At 34.8% G+C, this 15,545-nt stretch overlaps 2 protein-coding genes and 1 non-coding gene across 3 annotated transcripts in view; 1 reads left to right on the plus strand and 2 right to left on the minus strand.

Annotated features, from left to right (window-relative positions):
* Nucleotides 1-15,545, minus strand: part of zgc:174354 — a 90,216-nt gene that overhangs the window by 17,343 nt on the left and 57,328 nt on the right. The gene's annotated exons all lie outside the window — the stretch shown is intronic.
* LOC147834714 (signal recognition particle RNA) lies at nucleotides 8,959-9,246 on the plus strand. The gene has a single exon (XR_015503178.1).
* LOC110438888 (E3 ubiquitin-protein ligase RBBP6-like) lies at nucleotides 13,324-15,078 on the minus strand. The gene is made up of 6 exons (XM_087273458.1): nucleotides 14,753-15,078; nucleotides 14,452-14,551; nucleotides 14,268-14,343; nucleotides 13,908-13,996; nucleotides 13,492-13,631; nucleotides 13,324-13,396 (listed from the first exon to the last, which is right to left on the minus strand). The coding sequence occupies exons 1-5, from the start codon at nucleotides 14,910-14,912 to the stop codon at nucleotides 13,532-13,534; spliced, it is 525 nt and encodes a 174-aa protein (XP_087129584.1). The 5' UTR covers nucleotides 14,913-15,078; the 3' UTR covers nucleotides 13,324-13,396; nucleotides 13,492-13,531.

Genomic DNA, 15,545 nt, shown 5'->3' on the forward strand with positions numbered 1-15,545 from the left:
CGTTATTTTCTCATAAATAATAGTGAAATCATTACTATGATAATAATAAAATAAACAGCAGAACAGTTGGCCATCTCTGAATAATACACAGCTGCGTTTCCCTACACGAAGGATTCAGGACTCTGTATAAAGTCGGGCGAGTCACTGAATCAGTGATTCGTGGCTGAATGAATCACTTAAAGCTTCACTCGATTAAAGCGGTCTCTTGCTGCCACCTATTGGCGATTTGTTTTTCCGTTTTAAAGTTTTTTTTTTTGTTTTTTTTGTTTTGATGGTGCAATAGTTTTTTTATTTTTTATTAGATCTTATAAGAACATACAGAAAAAAGAACAAATGACCGAACAAAGAAACATCTTATTCATCTAGAAAGTCCAAATAGCAGCATTCACACAAAAAACAGATAAAAAACAAATAAATATATATTAAAAAAATAATAAAATTGAAATAAATAAAAAGCAAAATACAATGCACTATAATACAAAGGGGTTAATCATCAAAAAATGCCTTTAACAGACTACACAGTTTAAGGGCTTTTTTATGTCTCATCAGCTTTAAGGAATTGAAGAAGACCATTAAATCCTTGTGGAAACGCAGAAAAGTGGGGGGGTTATTAAAAAATCTGCATTTATGAATGAAATAGTTTGCCAAAGTCACAATATTGTTAACCAAAAATTCCAGCTCAGAATTCTGACAAAAAGATAAATATTTTACAGTTTTAATATCAAAATCAGGTATTACATATTTTAATCTTAACCAAACAGTAATGTCATCCCATAACTTTTTTGAAAATTTGCATAAATAAAACAAATGTTCCAATGACTCTATGTCTGCTTCACAAAAGGTACAAACGTTACAATCCAAATTAAATCTGTGTCTGAGGAACTCATTACAAGGATAAATATCGTTAATAATTTTAAACTGAACTTCTTTTGCCTTTGGTAGAAGTGGAAAAGAGAGAAATCTTGTTCGAATTCGAACCACCTTGTCTTCTGGAAAATCTAAAACAAGGGGTCTTTTCTTAACTTTAGAAGGGAAAAGCTGTGTATTTACTAACCTTCTTAAGCTCTTATTATTACAGCTCTGCCCAGTAAAATTAATACCAGAAATAATAAGGTTGCCCAATCTTGGTATCACAGAAGAATAACCCAATTCCCCTTTGATTAGCTGAACCAAACCACCAGGAATAGCTTTCAACAAAGACAAATACAATTTCTAAGTACAAATAATATGGTATTTTTCACAAAAATCATCATAATTAAGGAAATTTCCAACCCCATCCAAAATTTGTAAAATAGACCAAACACCTTTGTCCATCCACTCTTGAAAAAACACAGATTTCCTCTTAAGAAGTATATACTTATTATTCCACAAAGAACAGCTATGTGGCGAAAAATTATGTTTGTATATTAACTTCCAATACTGTAATACCTGACTATGAAAAGATGACAATTTACACTTTAACTTTGATGGCTCAAAATCGCATCTTAAAAGAAAGTCTATGCCCCCAAAGAAATCAAAAATTTTAGAAGAAAACCTAAACCAGAAAGAATGTTTATGTCGAAGGAAGGTTTGAAGCCACTTCAGCTTAAGGGTACCATTCATAACATCAAAATCAATTACATTCAATCCACCTTCAATGATTGGTTTCACTACATCTGATTTTCTTAGAAAATTGATGCTTATTTTTCCATAGAAATTTATATTGCATTTGATTCAGATTTTTAACGTACCTATCAGAAATACTTAAAGAAAAAGCTGGGTAAATCATCCTGGAAAGTGCTTCTGACTTTTGTAAAACAATTCTACCAAAAATAGATAGATCCCTTTGAACCCACAAATTTAATATTTTTTGACTTTTTATCAAATTATCCATCAAATTAGCTTTTTCCCTATCTTTAGGGTCTTTAGAAATAACAACACCCAAGTATTTTACCTCATTTTTAACTGGAATATTGAACAGTTGTGTTTCGGTATGGTTATGGATTGCCATAAGCTCACATTTTTTTAAATTCAATTGCAGACCAGAAGCATTTGAAAAATGAGACACCAGATTAATGGCAACTGAAATCTGCTCTGCATTACTGAGAAACAGGGTGGTATCGTCTGCTAGTTGACTTATTATTAATTGACTCCCTAAAACATTCAAAGTTCTGATAGCTCTGCAATTTTTAACATACAATGCTAATAATTCAGCTACTAAAATAAATAAATATGGGCTTGTTGGATCCCCTTGTCTGATGCCTCTATTAATGTTAAACCTCTTCGAAGTCCCAAATGGTAATGATACTGAACTATTTATGTCTTTATATAACATTTCTATTACTTTAACAAATTTATGACCAAAACCAAAAAAATTCAAAATAAAATTATGTTCTACAGTATCAAATGCCTTGTAGAAGTCAAGAAATAAAACAAACCCAACAAACCCTTTAATTAAATGTCCATAATCAATTAGATCTAAGACAAGTCTAATGTTGTTGTGAATTAGCCTTCCTTTAATAAAACCAGACTGAGTTTCACTTATAACTTGATTCAATCTAAATTTCAATCTATTAGCTATAGCAGATGTAAGAATTTTATAATCCACATTGAGTAGAGTAATCGGCCTCAAATTCTCAATAATTCTTTTATCTTTGTTTGCCTTTGGAATAAGAATAATTAAGCCCTGTTTCATAGTTGTAAGTAAAGTATTAGAATTAAAACACTATTTTAATGCTGCAAATAACAAATGTTTTATATCCTCCCAAAAAAATTTGTAGAAGTTAGTAGTCAAACCATCCTGACCAGGAGACTTACCCAAACACATTTTTTTAATAGCTGCTTTAAGTTCCTCTAGCTTCAAATCCTCATCACACATTTCTTTAAATTCAATATCTATCTGTGGGATATAATCTTTAACCTTTTCTAGAAATTGAATAGCATAATTTTCAGAATATGATGTAGAATAAATATTACTATAAAATGAATATATTTCCTCAGATATCAGTTTAGAATCTGTAATTATTGTATCCTTAATAACTAAAGTATGAATTGCATTACTTTGCTGTCTCCTCTTTTCTAATTGACAAAAGTAAGCTGTGTTCTTCTCTCCTTCTTCCATCCATTTTGCCCGAGACCTTACAAAAGCTCCTTGTGCTTTCATTACATACATGCTGTCTAATTTAGCTTGAAGAGTGATTCACTTTTCCACATCTTTAACCTTATCGTGTGTTACAGCAATCATTAATTTCCTGAATTATTCTTAATTCTTTTTGCAATATATCGCTTCTCTTTTGTTTACCAAACCGAATAGAAATTTCCCTGGTTTTAAATTTAAATTACTCCCATTTAATCCCACTTAAAATATATGACATAGCAATTGAATTATGAAAATAGTGATATTAAAGCTAGTCCTATAGTTCAGAGATCCGGTCCCCGCGTCAGGTCAGGTGCGGCCGTAAATAGCCTTTAAAACGCGCACACGGCGATGGAGGCGCACTCAACTCACAACGGAGAAAAGTGGGTGACATGATAGGAGCAGCTTAATTCATTACATGCTTTGGTTAACTAATTATTTAAACACAACTCTCTTGAGCTCTAAAAGGAAAAAACACATAAGAAATTTGCTGTTAAATTAATTTTAGCAGAGACGCAACTGCCAGTCATTTAGTTCGGGAAGATGTAGCCTAATAAAAATGTTTTAATAAAAACAAATAGTTTACTGCACAGTCCCACAGTAGGCTACACTATAAATAATATTTTAATTTTATTTATTAATATTATTATTAATATTATTACAATTAAACTAAAATTGACAAAACGCAGAACCCTTTGAATGTTTGCTTTCATTTTGCTAAAAAGCGCACTTTTACAGTTGTGTAGAGAAACATCCCATTATGCAGCAGCAGTCAAGGTATAACACATAATAAATGCCTTTTGCGTTTATTAAGTCAAGTTTGCAGTGTTATAAATGGAATATAGTGCTTAAGTGGATTTATCGCGGATCAACTGAGAAACCTATCACGCGCTGCAGGTAAGCAGAATGATAATCTTTTAAAAATATGTCATTTAGGCTATACAGGTTTTTGCTCATGCAAAATTAAACAAAATATATTGTAGATCTATTTTAAGAGCTAAAATACAACATATCGAGTTTGTTTTGACTTGTAGCTCATGGCCCTAAAATGAAAATAACCTGAAAACAAGCTATTAAAAAAGGCTTAATAAATTAAATAATTAATAAATAAAATTATGGTAGGCTTAGTAACCTAATGGTTTATGATGGCTTACAATTTCACGAAAAAAACACACTTATGATAGCCTAAGATAAATCTTTGTTTTTACATTTAAAATCATGAAAAAAAGTTATATAGCATATTGAGTGTTATCCATGCCAAAATTTAACCATTTTTCACTTTAATAACGTGTGAATTTTGGTATCTTTTTAGGTATTTTTCTGGCTACACTAATGCCTTAAAATGAAGCTAAGTAATTGTTTTAAATGACATTAAATTGTAACATTTAGCTCTTCCCTAACAATGATGTTGGTTGGATAATACGTGAAGCGGGATGACTCGGTTGAGCTGATTTTACTATATTTATTTACCGGTTAAATGAATAGTCTGATCGTGGGTCAGCTTGCATACAACTGCATATTGTTATTACTATTAAAACGTAGCCTATATTACTGCCTTAGTTCAGTAACTTGGGCAGTAATGCAAAGTAATAATAAATGTGAATAAATAGCCTAAATGAAAGAAACAAGAGAACAAAATGAGTCACCAGGTCTAGTGCCCCCCTATGGATTTACAGACTGGAATTCATATAGAGCTTTACGAAATAAGTGTACAAAGTTAATAAAAAGGGCAAAGTGTGAATATTATCTGTCTATGATAGACAAAAACTTTAAAAATCCTGTACATTTTTGGAAATTAGTTAAGTCTGTTTCAGTACCTAAACCGGCTTCTAATTTCCCAAATTATTTAAAAGTTAATAATACTGAAGTTAAGGGCAGAGAAGCCATTGCAGACAATCTTAATAATTATTTCATATCTGTCGGCTCGATTTCTGATTCTCCCGCCTCATCTGCCCATACTTCAAATACACTTGTTGAGTCTGTTCGAAACAGTTCCTCACATTTGTTCAAGTTTTTGCCTATCACCGTCACACAGGTCCATAAAGCTTTAGAGACTCTAGATATTAAAAAATCACCAGGATCGATAAAATTGACCCTTATTTCTTACGTCTGGCAGCAGAGTTAGTTGCAGAACCTATAGCCTCTTTATTTAACTTAAGTCTCACTTCTAATGTGATACCTAAATTGTGGAAATCTGCTATGGTTACGCAATTATTAAAAGGGGGAGATCCTGCAGACCCAAATAATTACCGTCCTATTTCCAGATTGTCGGTTTTAGCAAAGGTCTTTGAGTCATTGATAAATGACCAACTAAAACAATATTTGTCAATTAATAATATACTTCAGGATCACCAGTCAGGATTTAGAACGGGACACAGTACGGTTACTGCAGCTACATTAATCTTAAATGATATCACACGCTCTTTAGACAGTAAACAGTCCTGTGCTGCTTTATTTATTGATTTATCTAAAGCTTTTGATTCTGTAGATCATAAACTAATGTTGCTGAGACTTAGGCTTTTAGGTTTTACTCAATCTGCTCTAAACTGGTTTGAAAACTATTTTTCAGAACGCACTCAATGTGTGACAGTAGAAAATTATAATTCACCATTTCTAAATGTTAACACTGGGGTTCCCCAAGGATCGGTTTTAGCTCCGTTGTTATTTTCTATTTATATTAATGATTTAGGTCACGGAATAGAATCAGCAAAAATACATCTGTATGCCGATGACACAATAATATATGCAGCAGCACATTCTTTAAATCAAGCTGTACAACATCTACAGATTGCTTTTCAAATATTGCAGTGTACGTTGCAAAATTTAAAATTGGTTTTAAATTCAAAAAAGACTAAATATATGATTTTTAGCCGTGGCCGCACTAAGTCAACAGATCAGACAATAAAAACTCTGAACGGTGTTCAAATAGAAAGAGTTAGCTTTTATAAATATCTAGGAGTTTGGATTGATGAGAGATTAGCCTTTGATATACATATTGACAAGTTACTGAAAAAGCTTAGGCCAAAGTTAGGTTTTTTATACCGGTCAAGAAATTGTTTTCCTTATAAAGTCCGCAAAAAATTAGTAGAGAGTACATTTCTGTCTATAATGGATTATGGTGATCATCTCTATATGCACGCAACCGCTACCCTATTAAGAAAATTAGATTCTGTTTATCATGCAGCAATACGTTTTGTCACAGGTGCAGATTCACGGACGCATCACTGTATTTTGTATGATTCCTTAGACTGGTTATCTCTATATCAAAGGAGAAAATTACATCTGTACTTATTTATTTTAAAAGCTCTTTTAGGTAAATTACCATCCTATATTTTTAATTTATTAACATTTCACACCAACAATCAAAATACTAGATCTGGTTCATGTATTCGTCTGATAGTTCCAAGGGCATTATCAGAACTTGGCAAACGTGCTTTTTCCGTTCACGCTCCCAGGGCTTGGAATGACCTGCAAAATCAGCTCAATCTTGACACTCTTCCGACTCTGAGAACTTTTAAACATCTTTTATACAACATCTTAAAGGACACCTGCAATTGTTTGTTATGAGCTGATGTTTTTAAGAATGGTGATTTTGTAATTTTGTGGTATTGTTTGTGATTTTTATATGAAACTTTATGTGCTGCCTGCCATCTTGACCAGGTCTCACTGGAAGAAGAGACAGTACTGTCTCAATGTGATCTCCTGGCTAAATAAAGGAAATAAAATATTGTACTGAATAGTTAATCACAATGTTGTGCTATTTAAAGGCAACTGTGGTGCAGAGTCGGGTTGGAAGAAACTCCAAGCATTTCTGTTTTCGCAAGGTTAAGCTGAAGATGATGATCTTTCATCCAGTGTGAAATGTCCGACAGGCAGGCTGAGATGCGAGCTGGAACCGAGGGATCATCAGGGTGAAAAGAGAGGTAGTTGGGTATCATCAGCATAGCAGTGGTAGAAGAATCCATGTTTCTGAATGACTGGTCCTACAGATGTCGTGTAGATGGAGAAGAGAAGTGGCCCAAGAACAGAGCCTTGAGGTACCCCAGTGTTTAGATGCTGTAGGTTGGACACCTTTCCCCTCCAAGACACCCTGAATGACCTGTCAGAGAGGTAAGATCTGACCCATTGAGTAACAGTGCCTGCAACGCCCAGTGACTCATATATATATTATATATATATATATATATATATATATATATATATATATATATATATATATATAATGATTAATAGATATAGAAACAATATTTTCATAACTAAATTATTTATGATTTGCCATTTAACAGCAAAACATCTCGTCAAATAGGCCACAGTTCATCAGGAAATGAAAAGCTTTTAAATGACAACAGAAAAGCAGTTCAGCAACTAACATTCACTCATTCAGTGAGTATCTCATTTATTCATTCATTCATTCACTAATTGAATCAACACTTTTTTGGTCACTAAATATGGTGTCAGATGCAGATGTGGCCTCTAGTGTAATCCACAGTTCATATATTGCACAATGACGCTAAAGGCCACCATATTATAAAATACTGTAGGTTGTTGGTTGCAGATTAATAATCACAAACATAATTTTTTAATCATAAAACAGCTAAAACATATTTAGTGTCAGAGAGGACAAAGTGGTTTTAGTTTACCTTTTATCTTTAATATTAAACAGCTTTTTAGTCTTTAGACCAGATTAAATAACTTGTGGTACTTGTATAAACAATGTTCAGCTCAGGATCAGTAATTCAGCATGATGTGCTGCTAAAGCTGAAACAGTCTATCAATTTATGCCACAGATTGTGTGAGATTCTGTCGAGTCTTATAGATGTTAAAAACACTGATGGAGGTCAAAACCGCATCTGACACCACAGTTAGTGGATGAGTAAGAGTAAACTGAATAATAAATATGTAACTCAGTTAATGATAGTTATTCACTGCATGAATGAATGTTAGATGAGGAACTGGTATTTAAGTGGAAAATTAAAACATTAAAGCTTTACTTTTTCAGAGGTTCACTGTTTGCACTTAAATGGATAGTTCACCGCATAAATATGATTGTGACGATTATGAATTAACGTTTTTGGGTCAATTATCCCTTAGCACACATAAATTATCCCAGAGCATTATTTCAGCATCGATGATCATTCACAATAGTCACATCACAAGAAATACAAGGTTGAGTCTGGATTATAATTTAGCGTTTGCGTGTGTTTCTGAGGCCTGCGACTGTAAAAGCTTTAGGTCTAATAAATTGCATAATTTGTCATTTTAATTGCAAATCATTTTATTTAATTTAAAAAAATGAAGACAATAGCAGTATTATTTTACATTTGATTATTACATTACTGTACCTGAATACTGTTTGACTCGTTGAAAAACAACAAAGCTCTGTTCATTTTATTTCAGAATTTTATATTGTATTTATCTCTGCTCGTAGATTGTTTGTAATGTTTTATGCAGATGCACACCTAATATAAACAAATCACCCATTCTGTAATATGTTTTCTACAGCTATATGTATTATGATACAATAAACCACTTTTACTGTAGTAAAAAAAACTAAAGTATACTACAGTATTTATTACAATTTATCAGCTGATACAGAAAACAGAATGTTGTGGCACTCATAAAATGAGTTGTAAAGGCTAATAAATATGGTATAATAATCTTTAGTTCAAAAATATTATGTTGATACTAATTACTGTAATTTTTTTATTTGTGATCATACTGCTGTTTATTATTATCTAATGTCATAAGGCTATGAAGTCAGTTTTTATTCATCATTAATTTTTCCTCCACTAGAGGTCGCTGTGATGATCAGATTCTTCACAGCTCTGATTCTCTCAGCTCTCGCCGGGTTCAGTGGCGCGCGCCTGTAATGCAAGCTACAGGGAGGCTGAGGCTGCGGATCGCTTGAGCTCAGGGCTTCTGGGCTGCAGTGGACTATGTTGATCGGGTGTCCGCGCTAAGTTCGGTATCGATATGGTTCTCCTGGGGGAGCTCGGGACCACCAGGTCGTTTAAGGAGGGGTGAACCGCCCCAGGTCGGAGACGGAGCAGGTCAAATCCCCCGTGCTGATCAGTAGTGGGATCGCGCCTGTGAATAGACACTGCAGTGCAGCCTGAGCGACACAGACTTTTACACTAGTTTTTTTTACTCTGATATATCTTTCTAACAGTAAAAAAAAGAAGCAATAAAGGTTTTGAGATGAATGACATGGCTGTGTGTTAATAATTAGAAATAACTAAAAGTTTAGTTTTTTCGAGTGATGGGTTGCAGCTGAAAGGGCATCTGCTAAAAACGTGCTGGATAAGTTGGGGGTTCATTCCGCTGTGGTGAACCAACGGGACTAAGCTGAAAAGAAAATGAATGAATGAATAAAAGTTTATTTGTAGATTAGACATTTTATTTGTAAACAGAAATACAGAAATTATCTCAATTTCATGAGTATATTTTGAAAAGATGTTTTAGACAGAAATATGTTTTGCTGTGGTTACTAACTCATAAGTGTGGTCTATCAATATCGGGTGGTATTTTAAAAAATTATAGAATAATTTCACTTTAGTTCTCTCCGTGTTGGTGTGGGTTTTCATTGGTTGGTCTGGTTTACCCCACAAGTCCAAAGACATGCGGTATAGGTGAATTGGGTAAGCTAAATTGTCTGTAGTGTATGGGTGTTTTCCAGTAATGGGTTGCAACATGGGAGGGCATCCTCTGCGTAAAACTTATGCTGGATAAGTTGGCGGTTCATTCCGCTGTGGTGACCCCCGATTAATAAAGCGACTAAGCCGAAATGAAAATGAATGATTGAATGAATTTCACTTTAAACATAATTTACACATTGTTACTTTGAACCCATCATCTGATATTTGGCAGCTCCATCAAGGGTTCTGCATTGTGTTTTCTTTTTATTGTGGGAATAACCAGACAGGTATCAGCAGTTGTGACGGCTCTTTAATCACTCCTGATGTAAACAAAAGCACAGATTTTACAGTGTGTCTTCGCCCTCATCACTTTTACATGCTTCAATCAGACAAATATAAATCAAAACCTCAATTAAAGTGAAAACACAAAAATAACGAACTATGTGAAATATGTGAAAAAGAAAGTTATACATAATATTGAAATATAAAAACTGGCTTCAAAAGTCAAGTAAATATGATTTAAGCTAGAAGTCTGTTTACTAGCAGACTTCAAAAAGTTTATTTGTAAACAAAAATACAAAAATCATCTCAATTTCATGTCTATATTTTAAAAATATGCCTTAGACAGAAATATATTGAATTTAATTGAAAATATATCAAATTAAAAAATATATATAGAGAATAATTTTACTTTAAACATAAATGGCACATTATAATTTTTGGCCCCATCAGAAACAAAAGTAACACACGGGTAGGTCACAACCAGATTTACTGGCTTCATCATGTTTGTTTTAATTATATCTGACTATGACATTGTTAATTATTTTTTTAATACCACCTGATATTGACGGTTAAAAAGCTTCCAGTACAAAATGGCATTTTTATTGATAAATTAGTTATAGAGTATTATGCCAAATGCAATTTTAATCTAGAAAGTTTTGTTTAATAAAATAGAGGAGGGGGATATATTTAAGAAATTAGTAACACTTAAAAATAGTAAAGCAACAGGGTTAGATAATATTCCAGTGCAGTTCCCTCAAAGACTCCCTAAATGCGTCACTCCGATGGTTACTCATATTATCAATTTTTCTATTTGTCAAGGTAAAGTTGAAAAAAGCAAGAGTTATTCCTCTTTTTAAGAAAGGTAGTAGGTTTGAGGTTAATAATTCTAGGCTGGTTTCAATTTTGAGTGCTTTGTCAAAAGGGAGGGAAAAAGTTATTTATTAGCACATTGAAAAATATTGTTTAAAATGTGACGTATTGTGGAGTTTCAGTCGGGTTTTAGGAAAATCATTCCACTGATTCAACAGTTTCTTTTAATTAACAAATTATATAAAGAGCGATATGGATAAAGGAAGTTAAGTGGGATGGTTTTCTTAGACCTGCAAAAAGCTTTCAATACAGTCGATCACAGGATATTGATTTTAAAAGTAAAGGCAATGGGTTTTGGTGTTTTGGCCTGTAAATGCATGAAGTCTTACCTTGAAAACAGATGTCAAATAGTAGATTTAAATGGTGTGTTTTCAGATTATTCGACCGTTTCTTATGGGGTTTCACAATGCAGTGTTTTAGGTCCTTTGCTTTTTTAATATACATCAATGATTTGAAAATGGCCTGTTCAAAAAAGCTTTTGTTAAATGCGGATGATGCAGCAATAATTGTGTCTCATGAGAGGAAGGAATTTATTGAAAATGAAAAAAGTAAACAAACTGAGGAAGTCTCTTAATGGTTTAACCTTAATAAATTGTCCTTACACTTGTGTAAACCAGAATTTATTTTATTTGGTTCAACTGCGAAACTGCAAATATGTGTCAGATCAGAGGTAAAAGTAGAGCATCAAATTAATGAACCCAAACATGAAGGGAAATATTTAGGTTCCATTTCAGACAGTAATTTGACAGGTGAGAAGATGGCTGTTATAGTCCAATCAAAAGTTCTAAAATTAAGTTTTTAGCAAGACAGACAGAGCTCTTAGATTTCCAAACTTTACAAATATTGGCTAGTGCATTAGTGCAGTCATACTTTGACTATGCTGCAGTCTTTTGGTACAGCAGTAGTTCCACAAAAATGAAAAATAAATTGCAGACGGCCCAAAATAAGTTGCAGAATTGTTATCAAAGTACTTCCACTAACACATTTAAATAATGAATATTATAGTCAAACTAATTTATTAAAAGTTGGAAAAAGGGTCACTTTTCTGAAATTGGTGATGGTGTTTAAGATTTTAAAATATTTAATTATTAAGTTTTAGTTAGTGAGGTACACTGTCATTCTACAAGAGCGAGTAGCAGGGGTATTTGTCCTTGTAGAATTAATAGTGAAACAGGTAGAAAGTCTTTTCTGTGTACTGTTGCTTGGAATATACTGCCGAGGAGTTTTAAAGAGATTCAATTTGAGAGTTTTTAGAGAGGAAATTAAAAAATGGCTGTTTCACGGTTGAAGTTGAGGATTTTTGTTGTGCTGAGTTTCTGAGCTGATGATGTTTGCACTTTATGATTTGCTCGTTCATTTTTTAAGAATATCGATGACCACGATGGAAATCAGCCTGTGGCTTTATTGTGTATTTTATCCTCGACAGTTTTTAAGATATGAATGTCAAACTGGACTTGTTTGTATATTTTTGTTAAAATTGTTAAATAAAATCAATCAATCAATTTATTCATTCATTTTCCTTTAGCTTAGTCCCTTTATTAATCTGGGGTCGCCACAGCGGAATGAACTGCCAACTTATCCAGCATATGTTTTACACAGCAGATACCCTTCCAGCTGCAACCCAGTACTGGGAAATATCCATACACCCTCATTCACACACATACACTATGACTAATTTAGCTTATTCATTCACTTATATAGCACATGTCTTTGGAGCACCCAGAGGAAACCCACATGAACACGGAGAGAGCATGCAAACTCCACACAGAAATGCCAACTGACCCAGCCGGGACTCCCACCAGCGACCTTCCTACAGTGAGGCCATATATATAAAGAAATCTATTTGCTTAAGTCAGCTGAACAGTAAACAACAACAGCAATAGAAACCACCAAAGGACACCATATGAACACAGCCAAAATGACTTATTAGAGCATGCACATCTTTGTCATTTCAATGGATTTTTAAAAATATGTACATGCCGCCTTTTCTTCCATGTTTCTTGAACTTTTCCCTTAATGAGGAAAACTATTGAATACTATAAAAGCTGTTCAGCGTATTATTTTTTTCAGATTAACATTTAATAGACTTTAACTAAAAGTTTTAGATTGTGAGCAGGACAGCACACTGGTTCTCCCGCAGCATGTTTGTTCATCATTTCTATCTTAATGTGTTGATCATTTTCTTTTGTGTTTCTGTATTGTGTGAAGGTCAACCAGTCCACAGTTTATGCTGCTATAATATTTATTCAGTTTTATTCATAAACTATGTACAATATATACACTGTGCTCACGTCAGCTCCAGGTCTCTTGGATGAAGGTCTCTCAGTGACGTGGTCTCTTCTGGTCGCCGTGCGTCTCTGATGAAGATGGGGAGCGGGATCGTTTCCCTCCGGCATACCAGACTGAAGTCTCCGCACCTGCTAAGGAAGAGGAGGACAGCGGCTTGGTCTGGCAGAAGGACGGCCTCTTTTTCTTCTCAGCAGCATAGGCCTCACTGAACAGATCGAGCGCAAACACACACAAGCAGACATAATGTGAGATTTTCACAAACAATAGAACATGCTGCAATGCCAAGTACAGTTTACTCACGCGTCTATGATGGGAATGACGTATTTGCCGCTGCCGTCCATCATGACTCCCTTTCGGTTTGGGTCGTCCACCTCCAACAGGAAGCTGCGGGGAATCCCTGTGCTCCTCCTGATGCGCTTATGCGGAGCAAAGCTGCTGCCCTGTGAATTCATGAGTGACAGTCAAACGACAGAGCAAACAATCTGACTGATGGAGTCAAGAGCTCAAGTTCACAGCAACCATAAGCTTAGAAAACCCAGTTACCCCTTTAGAGGGGCAGTGCCTAATGTGGTGTCCTGGGATCCCACAGTGAAAGCAGACATAGTTGGGTGGAAGAAGCCCAAGTAGTGTCATGGCCTCACTGATGAACATCAGAACCATGAGAATCAGCTCTAACATTTCTCACAAACCAAACCTGTCAGTGTCTGAACGCTCACCTGCTGGAGTAGTAGCACAGACTGGACTGGTACATCACCGCTTTTAGCTTGTCCTCCTCTGATGCCTTTGCCTCAGCCAGATTCTCAGTCTGTTTCACAGGCATTTGCACATTAGAATTTTATTTCACTGATTTGCTCTAAATAAACACCCTCAAATCTCCCTAAGAAGCTGTGTGTTTGTGTGTGTGTGTGTGTGTGTGTGTGTGTGTGTGTGTGTGTGTGTGTGTTTGTGTGTATTGTTGTTTGCTAAACACTGTGTATTGATATTCTGCACTACATGTCATTATGACGCCTCAAATGCAAACACTGCAGTTCAATACAGAGCAGCACAGTGGGGTGAATTAATCATTTGTTCAATACCTTCAACAGCTGCTCCAGTGAGAGGAGTGAAGAATCACCTGTTTGAGAAGATTTAGCTGATGGTCCAGCTTGATGTCTGCAAAACAAAACAAAGGAGCTTGTGTGACCAAAACACCACAGACAGACTCAAACTCTTGATATAACATCTATCAGAGGACGATTGCGCTCATTTCACATAACTTACCCAACAAATCTTCTGTTGGAGGACTTCAGGCCAGCCGCAGGGACCCGTCTGATGATGACCGATGTGTTTTTGGGGATGAGAGCATCATCATCTATGTATTCTGACAGCAAAATAAAGTTTGAATATAGTAATAATCATTTACCATGGTATACTTTGAGTGCCATTAGCATTTTAAAACACTCAGAACATCACTATATGTCACCATCAGAGTCATGATAATAAATCACAGCTTCTACAAGTCTGTCTGATAACACATCTAATGTTAGTGTAATATAGTTTAAGTGGCTTTTCCTCATCTCACCTTCATCAGTTTGGGCTTTGCTGATCTTCAGCTGGCAGAACTTCAGCCTCTCGCGCCTCATGATCTGCCGCTTCAGCTCTCCCACAGTGATGTTGAGGCCCTCAAACTGGAGCGAGTCGTAGGTGAGTCGACTCTGAAACCTGTAATGAACACAAGACATACTGAACACAAACCACAGTGTGATAACAAGGGTCAAACCTGAATGATGGGAGAAGCAGACGATCAATCGATGTATCCAACAATCAATAATATCAATAATCTGGGAATCAGTTGCCACGAAGGACGCCGAGATCAGATGCCAATGACAGAGCGGAGTTCAAAACAACACAAAAAGAACCGTTGCCATGGATGCTGACGATCACGTGACGAGGCGCTGAAAAACTTTCGCGTTATTTTCTCATAAATAATAGTGAAATCATTACTATGATAATAATAAAATAAACAGCAGAACAGTTGGACATCTCTAAATAAAACACAGTGGCGTTTCCTTACACGAATGATTCTGGCCTTTGTAAAGAGTCGGGCGAGTCAATGAATCAGTGATTCGTGCTGAATGAATCACTCAAAGCTTCACTCGATTAAAGCGGTCTCTTGCTGCCACCTAGTGGCGATTTGTTTTTTCGTTTTTAAAGTAATTTAACACTTTTTTTTAAAGCTCCTTCAAATTTATTTTCTACAAAAGTTTATTTCCGTGTGTTAAAAATGATTTAAAACTCTCTAAGCTCATCATTTCTTTATGCGTTTATAATGTAAATCCCTTCATGTTTGCCTTCGATCTTCATTATGTGTTAAA

The sequence above is a fragment of the Danio rerio genome, chromosome 11 (assembly GCF_052040795.2).
Source record: "Danio rerio strain M-AB ecotype USA chromosome 11, GRCz13ab, whole genome shotgun sequence".
NCBI lineage: Eukaryota > Metazoa > Chordata > Actinopteri > Cypriniformes > Danionidae > Danio > Danio rerio.

What these genes read in the sequence shown, in the direction of transcription:
- LOC110438888 (XM_087273458.1), bottom strand. Translation starts at nt 14,912, where the DNA reads ATGTCTTGTGTTCATTACAGGTTTCAGAGTCGACTCACCTACGACTCG. An exon ending in CAAAGCCCAAACTGATGAAG is followed by an intron (nt 14,552 to 14,752) that starts GTGAGATGAGGA and finishes TTTTGCTGTCAG; the next exon opens with AATACATAGATGATGATGCT. An exon ending in CTGTGCTACTACTCCAGCAG is followed by an intron (nt 13,632 to 13,907) that starts GTGAGCGTTCAG and finishes ATGAATTCACAG; the next exon opens with GGCAGCAGCTTTGCTCCGCA.